The sequence below is a fragment of the Malus domestica genome, chromosome 16 (assembly GCF_042453785.1).
Source record: "Malus domestica chromosome 16, GDT2T_hap1".
NCBI classification, from domain to species: Eukaryota; Viridiplantae; Streptophyta; class Magnoliopsida; order Rosales; family Rosaceae; genus Malus; species Malus domestica.
Genome location: NC_091676.1, coordinates 28,800,086 through 28,809,192, shown reverse-complemented (window position 1 = coordinate 28,809,192; position 9,107 = coordinate 28,800,086). Strand labels below are relative to the sequence as shown.

The 9,107-nt window shown below is 36.4% G+C and overlaps 1 protein-coding gene across 4 annotated transcripts; it reads left to right on the top strand.

The window, feature by feature from the left end:
- The first annotated feature begins 226 nt into the window (after positions 1-226).
- On the top strand, positions 227-7,002 carry LOC103445825 (uncharacterized). Of its 4 annotated transcripts, none has more exons than XM_008384885.4 (16): positions 227-455; positions 536-564; positions 661-772; positions 903-1,000; positions 1,339-1,435; positions 1,521-1,610; positions 1,720-1,782; positions 1,945-2,019; positions 2,108-2,173; positions 2,248-2,325; positions 5,143-5,253; positions 5,336-5,413; positions 5,506-5,625; positions 6,138-6,181; positions 6,249-6,309; positions 6,815-7,002. In XM_008384885.4, exons 1-16 carry the CDS (start codon positions 423-425, stop codon positions 6,827-6,829), a joined length of 1,170 nt encoding a protein of 389 aa, XP_008383107.1. In that variant the 5' UTR covers positions 227-422; the 3' UTR covers positions 6,830-7,002. The 4 variants fall into 4 exon arrangements, with proteins under 4 accessions (XP_008383107.1, XP_008383108.1, XP_008383109.1 ...); XM_008384886.4 differs by having other exon boundaries at positions 260-455; positions 6,282-6,309; XM_008384887.4 differs by lacking the exon at positions 6,249-6,309 and having other exon boundaries at positions 260-455.
- Positions 7,003-9,107: the final 2,105 nt, after the last annotated feature.

The following is a 9,107-nucleotide window of genomic DNA, read 5'->3' as shown; positions in this document are numbered from 1 at the left end:
TTTGTTGGGAATAAAATTTTACCTTTTGCCAAAACAAAAACAGAATAATCTTACGATATAAACCAACGCACGTTATAGGAGGGTCCTAAATTCAACATTCAACCATGATCACTTCGCTCACGCCTTTTGTGCCGTCTGGAGACTGGCGCCATTTACTTCGGATCCCCTGCACTGAAACAAAGCCATCACATAAAAACCCGCCAATTAAAATACAACACGTCACTCTATAAACTGATCCACCCCAAGTTCCCCCAATTCTATTGGTGGATACACGAAACTTGAGTACACCGTTCCACAGGCGAATATCAAGAAACTAACCCCCTGAATCCAAAACAAGTCCGAAAAAATTTGAAACACTGCTCAGATCTACTGAGGGACTCTCACTCTGGCCTCTCTATGTGCGAGCTTCCCTACTTTCGACAATGGCAGCGACGGATGCAGACTTCCATCTTAGAGTACTATTCCTCCAAACCCTAACAAATGCACTTCCATTTTATCCTCCATTTTCTCACAATATCTTTCTGTTTTGGTGCAGCCGTCGCCTCAATCTGCCATCCCAAACGGGTCAGTTCCCCACCTCCATTTCTAGGGTTTTTAACCTATGTATTATGGGCATTGTGTGTGTATATATGTATGGGTTTTTGAATTTTTGTGCTTCAGTGAGTTCGCATTTGCCGATGTGGGGAATTTGGAGCATTGCATTAAGTATTTGAATAAGACGCTTGTTACCTTCGGATTCCCGGCGTCGCTCGATCTCTTCGCAAAGGATCCGGTCAGTTTTGCTTTGGTTTTATAATTTGCTCCAGAAAAATCCCATCTTTTTTCTTTTTCTTTGGGGTTTTATTTTTTTATTTTATTTTATTTGATTTATTTTTAAATTTGTATCTGCTGTAATTTGGTAGGTTTCTGTTGCTCGGACTTGCAATTGTATGTATGCCTTGGTTCAGCAGCGACAAAGGGATGTTGAATTTCGAGAGTCCGCTAACGAACAGAGACAGCGGTATGATTCTTTCTAAGACTTATGCTTATTTGTTTGGACTTAGATCTCTGAATCAACAATTTGAGTGGAAAACGTGTACAAAGTTCCGCCTTTTTGTTCTCGTTGGGGTTATATACAAAATTTGGGTTAATTTACTGTTATTATGTATTTGATCGAGCGCATTATGTTGCTTATCCTTTTGCCGAGCGGCTTGTGAGATTGATCCCTTCGACAAGTAATTCTGTTAAAAACGTGTTAAAAGATGTTTGTCCAATATGTACGGACATTTAATTTAGTGAAATTTTTCAAATTTCATTGTACCGAGTGATACCATTGCTTTGCTTTCTATATTGTTATAGGCTATTGTCAGACATATCAAGATTAGAAGCTAAAGTTGAGAGGCTTGAGGGGCAGTTACAAGTCAAAGACAGGGAGATAGCAACCATTACACGAACGGTTAGAAACTTGCATTTCTTTTAAAAGAAGTACTTTGTATTGGTCTTGTTTTTTTATTGATTCGTTGGGAATTCTCTTTGATTAGGAAGCTAAAGCTACAGCAGCTTTTAAATCCCAAATTGAGAAGCTACAGCAGGAGCGAGATGAGTTTCAGAGGATGGTCATTGGCAATCAGGTTGGGACATTTGAATTTAATGAACTTTCTTTTCAGAATTTTGGTAGCTACTATGTCAAAATGGACAAAAATTCTGACAAGTATCATTGCTATGTTGATGCTGCCAAAGCAAGTTAGGACTCAACAAATGCATGAGATGAAGAAAAAAGAAAAGGAGTACATAAAGTTGCAGGTATAATATTTCCTACATCTACATGTATACGTATCCTGTGAGGAGAACATATTGGCTTCCTTAGGCTTAGAGAAATTGGATTTTATATGTGACGACCGATGATTACATGAGTGGACAAGATATTAGATTTGGAAAGAAAGAGTGATGCCGTTCTAATTTCAGGAGAGGCTAAACCAAGTGTTGATGGAGAAAAAGAAGGAATCTAGATCAGGCATGGAGATAATGAATTTGCTTCAGGTACTCAAATGGTGCCTTAATTACCTTTTACAACATCAAGTTCATCCTCCTAATTTTGCTTCTCTCCCTTAATGTTACGTGCAAACAGAAAGAAGGGAGGCAGCGTGGAACATGGAATGGAAAGAGGGCTGATAATGATTTTCATAAAAAGATTGTATGTAGCTTAATTGACTTATTTAGCTTTTTGCAACCACTTTCTTGTCAAATTTTGACTTTACATTATTCCAGGTGGATGCTTATGAGGCAAAAAATCAAGAATTAATGGCAGAGAATTCCGATTTAAAGGCATTATTACGATCCATGCAGGTAATCTTAATCATTATAGTCAGTTTTGTGGGTCATGACTCCCAATTTTCACCAGGTGTACATATTTTTATATGCAGCATCTTTAAATATTTTCACTGACTGCCATGGGCATTTTTTGGAAAAACTAATAAAAAGGGCTTCAAAACTTTGAATTTTAACTAAAACTCATCTAATAACTTTACTAATGATAAGGACAAGAGAAAAAAAAAAGGTCGTACCCAGTGCACAAGGCTCCCGCTTTACGCAGGGTCTGGGAGAGGTGAATGTCGGCTAGCCTTACCCCCATTTATGGAGAGGCTGCTCCCAAGTCTTGAGCCCGAGACCTACCGCTCATGGGCGAAGGCACTTGCCATCGCACCAAATGCGACCTGATAAGGACAAGAGAAAGAAAAGGAAAAAAAAAAAAAAAAAAACAAAAAACATCTTACCAAAAGCGAGTGCAACAAGAAAATGCTGGTGGGTTTGGTGCTGGTCATGTTTCTAGGAATTGCCGTCTATTTGCTGCTTTGTACCATCGACTATTCCATTTCTTCCGACGAAGGCGACCTTCTCAAGCGGCAGTTTGACCTTGCGAGTAGGGAAACAATGGATGAATCTGCTGAGTGGAGGCTAAAATACGATGAAGAAGCCGAAAAGGCTACCAAGTGTATGAATAAACTCAAACAGAAAAAGGGATCGTTTGGGGAGGGTGATGGAAATGCTGCTACCATCAACCAGAAATTGTTGAATCTACAAAAGGAAAATATGGCTTTTAGTTGAACGGATGGAAGCCTTGAAACAAGAGTTTGAGGCTAAGAATCTGAACTGCAGCATTTAATAGGTTAATATATCATCAAGGGTCAAAAGATTTAGCATAACCAAATTCACCACATTTTTCATTTTGTCCAATCCATATGCTCTCAACCACGAAACACACCCCATAAGCACTCCAGTTTGAAAGGTTTTATCTTCGGTGGTTACTTAAACCATCAAAGACATTTTTGGACGAGATGCATGTGCCCCCTTACAACTCTTAATTCATCCTTATAGCCCTTACTTATCTTCATGATCAGGAGCCAATATAAATTGTTCAACCTTGAATGTACCATTTTCTATTCCTTGTAAAGTTCCTTCTTGAAGTGTTCAACCTTGAATGTACCATTTTCTATTCCTTGTAAAATTCCTTCTTGTAATAGATCTCCAAGATTTCTCAAAGATTTCTCAAAAAAAAAAAAAAAAAAAAAAAGAAAAAAAGAAAAAAAAGCGCATGCAACTGCACTTGCTTTTGACTTTGCAGCTTACCTGCTACCTCTGTTATTTGATCAAACATGTTTGGTTTCAGAAATAGTTAGTTTAAGAAATAGTGTAGTATCCGTATTTAGTTGAAATAATGTTTGGTGCGATGGCAAATGCCTTCGTCCATGAGCGGTAGGTCTCGGGTTCGAGACTTGGGAGCAGCCTCTCCATAATTGGGGGTAAGGCTAGCCGACATTCACCTCTCCCAGACCCTGTGTAAAGCGGGAGCCTTGTGCACTGGGTACGACCTTTTACCTTTTAGTCAGTTTTCTGTTTAAGAGATAGTACTAGTACTCAGTTTAAGAAATAGTGACAGTACCCGTGTCAGTTTTCAGAAATAGTACCTGTGTTCAGTTTTCAGAACTAGTCGGTGTTCAGTTTAAGAAATAGTGGAATACTCGTGTTCAGTTTAAGAAATGGTGAGGGAGATGAGGGAGAGTGTGTCATGCAAGCGCAGGGTCCTGTGCGTTGGTTTTTTATTACTTTTTTTCTTGGTTTTATTTTTATTATATTAAAATTGTGCCCTTTTCATTAAAGTTTATGTCATTTCATTAAGGTTTAAGCCCATTTCATTAAATAAAGTTATAGGATGGTTTTTGGTTAAAATAAATTTTGCCCAAGCCCTTTTTGTTAAAGCTCCCTTTATTTTTTTCATCCTGTTTTTGGTCTTTTTGTGTTTTGCTGTTTCATGATAAAGAATTATTGAAGATGCAAGTTCATCGTTTCCAGTCCTACCAACAATTTAAATAGGTCAATTTTGTGTAATATTCCTGTTCCTGTAGGTGAGGGGAAAATACCAAAAATAGTGCTAGAAACATGGATTGTTATGTTGAAGCATAACTCTTTGAGCTATCTACATCAGATTAAAAATCAAGAGCGTAATTTCCTGTGCTTGAGTTTGGCAGCAGAAGCCATCATAGGGTTATGGGGGATAGGGCCTGTTAATGTGCTTTTGGTTTGTTGGAACTATTGTCCTAGTTTACTTTGGGGTGATGTTAAGTCGGTTTTTAGGACACCCCGTATGTAATGAAAGTTCTGCTTTTTCTGCCTGAATATTTAGGATCAGTAAGTCAATGCTATTGTGGCAGCCTTTAGTTTTCTCCTTCTGCATCATGTTTCTTCATAGCATTTTAATTCCTATCCCTCTGTTTTTTCTTTAATTTGTAATCTTTTCTTTGGTCCCCGTTTACTTGTCTGTTTCTATCCTTTTTTTTTTTTTTTTTATGGGCATTTATCCTTGTGCCATGTAGCAAACTGATCTGTATCTGCATTGGTTATATCATAATTTGTGGATTCTTTTGTGATAGGAGTTCAACGTCTTAATTTTGTCAAGTTTATGAGTATGTTGAATATGGGCTTGGTAAGTGGGGACTCTAATCAGCACATAGGAAGCACCTTCCCCTTATCCAACATCTTTACTACACCATACTAATTTCATGTTTGTCATACTTTTCGTCATATATTTTTTTGAGGGAAGTCTCCAGTTTCTTTTTCTTCATATGTCAATGGGTCGTGACTTATACTGGATTGGTTGCCTTATAGGTTGATATGCGTGATTTCATAAATGCTCCAAATGGGCTGTCCAAGCAGTCCCGTGATGTAAATGAACGAGTTGAAACTGACCACACCCAGTCTCCACTGGGTGGGAGGACGGTATTACATTTTCTAAATGGTGCATGGATGAAATGTTTCATTGGTTCAAGACTATTTATATCACTGAGTTTACTTCTTGCAGGATGTCTTTGACTTGCCTTTTCACATGGCTAGAGATCAAATAGAAGAAAATCTTCGAAATAAGATGGCTTCCATAAAGGTAGATTGTTTTCCATTAATAAGTGTTTGTCGTGAATCTTGCAAAAAGATGAAATACTGATGGCTTTTGTTTCTTATGTTATAAATTTGAAGGAGCGTATGGTTCAATTGCAAGATGCACAAAAAGAAGCAGAGGTTACATCTGAAGTAACCGAGAGGGAGCTTGAGCTTGAAGCTCAACTTGTCGAGGCAAGGAGCATAATTCAAGAGCAGGTCTCATCCTTTTACTCATATGTATATATATAGAACAATGATCCCCGCCCGGATATTTGGCATGTTAGTTGCCAGGCTGTGGATCATGACCTCATATTCAATGATTCTACCTAATCAACAGTTTTTATCCGCAGTCGGACAACATAACATGCTATATTGTCTGACATCTTATGACTTGGTTACCTTTTGATGCTTTTTCGTAGAATATGCTTAGATGGACTTCTTCTCCATCTATTCATCTTTATTTATTTAAGTTTCCTTTTTATTTTTATAGCGTCACCAGAAAAGTGCACAAAGTTGCAATGTTCCAAGGAGCTGAATCTCCAACTTTCTAGTTCTGTTTCAAATGCTCGAATTTCTTTGAGAATTTATATTCCCGTTCAAGAATGTTATTCTTGCCATTCAGTTTGTGCAAGTAGAGTAGAGTAGACTAGACATTTGCGGCAGTGTAATTCAACTGTTTATTATGTTTTTAGTTCAGGAATAAACATAGAGAGTTGGTTTTATTGCAGGCATCCATAATGTCTAAACAATTGGCCAAGTCCGAGAGGCCAAGGTATTCCCCTTCTCCTTTTACTCATTCTGTGAAGTAGATATTTATATGGTTATGCATAATTATGTAGGAATCTGAATGGCGGCCATTTGAATTCTGGCAGGGATTCTAATATTTCATCACCTGCTGAGGTAAAAATAAGATTTTTATACAAACTTCTTCTAATCCTTAGGCTTTATTAAGATTGAGCTTCCATCGGGGATAAATTTATCTAAAATTTGTTGTGTTAAACAAAGGATAGATAGTCTTATTTTAAATAATGGCATAGCAAGTGCCTCCAATATTACGTCTTGCATGGAGATCCTCGGAGTGTGGTTTTGGTTTGAAAATTGTGGATTAGGGTTTTTCTGATTCACATATGTTCGTCCAGAGTTTCCCCATAATTTTCTATGCTCTTTAAAGTCCTAATCATCTTATGTATGAATTGAAAAACTGCGTAAGTTCGGGAACATGTTTACTTGTTACCAATAGATCGTTCATGACCATGCTTTTTGAGATGTCAGCCTCAATTTCACCCTCTCAGACAGACATTTTTATACTGTGCTAATGGTCGCTTCTTGGCAAAGTAACTAACGAATGTAAGAAGTGCGATGTTAGCTACATATTCTTCTGATTTTGTTCTTGATTGATGTTCAGGGGGTAAGAAATTAACAAGCCTGGAGATGAATGTCAACAAGCATGTAAACTATTCTGTACTTTTTTCTGACCGAAGTATTCACAACACTCATTCGGTATGTGACTGTAACCTAGAAGGCTATTAATCTGCATTGCCGTGTGATTATTATATAGCTTTCCGGTTAATCGAGTTTTAGCTTGTCATTGTATTTTCATCTCTACTTTGTGCTTGTTCTTGCAAACTCCTCACTGTACTAGATCTCTCATTTGTTCTTTGCTGTCGTTCGTATTGATTTTTGTTACCTTCACAACGGATGCCTTTTATAGAATAACAGCTTATATAGAACGAGTTCACTGTCACAAAAAGCTTTCTGATCCGGTAATTCAATGTCATGTCTTGATAAACTTACACGTCATTATTTTATTAGAACGAGATGCAACGGTGATAGTAGACCTGTCTGTTATATGTAAGTTCTCTCTTTGTAGAAACCCGAAACCATAATGTAAATTAATGTCAAATATTTTGTTATTTTGACGGTTGCTTAATAAGGGTTCTCTGCCTCCCTTAATAAGACTGATCACCACAGTTAAGTTGTCACATCACCGTCGTTAGTGGAGATATTAATGGGATGACAGAGGAATTTTTAATTTTTTTTTTGGTCAAAGAGATTTTTTATTATTTTTTTTGTTAAACGATAAATTTTGTTAAATTAGATGTTAGTTTAGTTACTGATGGGATTTGAACCCACGTCATTATGCAAGGGCTTAACATCTTTCCATCACTGTGGTAAATGGTCATTTGCGGTTAAAGAGGATTGGATTACAACCATTCGGAATGTTTAATATAGTTTGGTTAACTACTTCCTATCTAATCTCAATAATTAAGTAATGTAATCGTTAAGGCTTCAAATCTTCTGTACCCAAGATTTCTGCGGCAGAAGTATCAGCCGCTAATATTATGACATGTGGACACTTACTCAACAGCCACTTAACACCAAACCTTAACAATTTTTTTTTTGAAATATAAAAATAAGAATGAAGTACATCAAATTTTAAACCTTTTAGTGTCATTTTAAATTGGTATCAATCTTTTAAAATATTCTAAATAAGTATTCAACCTATTTAAAATCTCACATATGTTAAGTCCTATTTAGTTTTTTTCGTTAAATGCACACATGACAACAATGTGTTTCATTTTTTAGTTTACATGGACACTATTAATAATACAAATAACTTAAAAAACGACGTGAAGGTCAGGATATATCAAGCTCCCGCCAACTCCAAGCTCAACCTAGTAACCTACGACCACCAAAACCACATCCCAACCTTTATATTAAAAACCCACCGATTGAGTATATCATGGTTAACATTATATTAGTTGCCTCAAAATCTAAAATTCGAACATAAATTATATATTATGGAACCCAATGATATAACATATATTGAATTGAATTGAAAATGCACCCAAACTGAAATTACATCAGGAAGGCAATCTCCTAAAAAAGAAAAGGGCTAATAATTTAGATAGGGTTTTAAGGAGCTTGTTTTTGCTCATGTGATATCCTCATTCGGTGATTTTCGGCTAGTAAAGTTTCCAGTTCTTCTTTATAGGCGGAGAAGATAGTGATGGTCGCATCATGGGAGTCCATACTATTTCAGCAACATCCATAATCTTCTTCTTGATGTTGCCTCTTGAATTGTAGGGTGAAGTTGGTGGTTATGCATTGGGTTTCGATGTTATAACTTGATAGGGATGGTGGTGATCGTTAATGGAGGCCATGCTTTCACGACCTTCTATTAATTTTGGAGACAAGTAAACCTGAGTTAATTTAACAGAATTTTAATTGGGGCTTAACGGATGTACCTTTTCAATAGGTTATGTACTTGTTTGAAATATTTAAAAAGGTTAAGACCAATTTGAAATGACACTAAAAGGTTGCGGTTTTAGGTACTTAATCTTAAAATCTCTTCTACATTGCTCACAAGTGTAATTTTCTTACTAATTATGGAAAGTTTGGAGTGTCAAAAAAGATTTTTGAAGTGCTACACTTACCATCTATTTGTACTATCATTTATACCATCTCTTCAATAAAGGTAAGACCAACTAACGCATGTGGATCCTATTTTTATTGAAGAGATACAAATAGATGTTTAAAATAATATTATTGGAATTAAAAATGCAAGAAACACAAAACATGAAAAGTCAACTTTATAGGTGATTTTACGGTTCATTGAATCAATGATGCTTTTACAAACACAACAGATTATCTATTCTTGTCACTGTAAACCAAAAAAAGGGCATTTTTAACTTTCT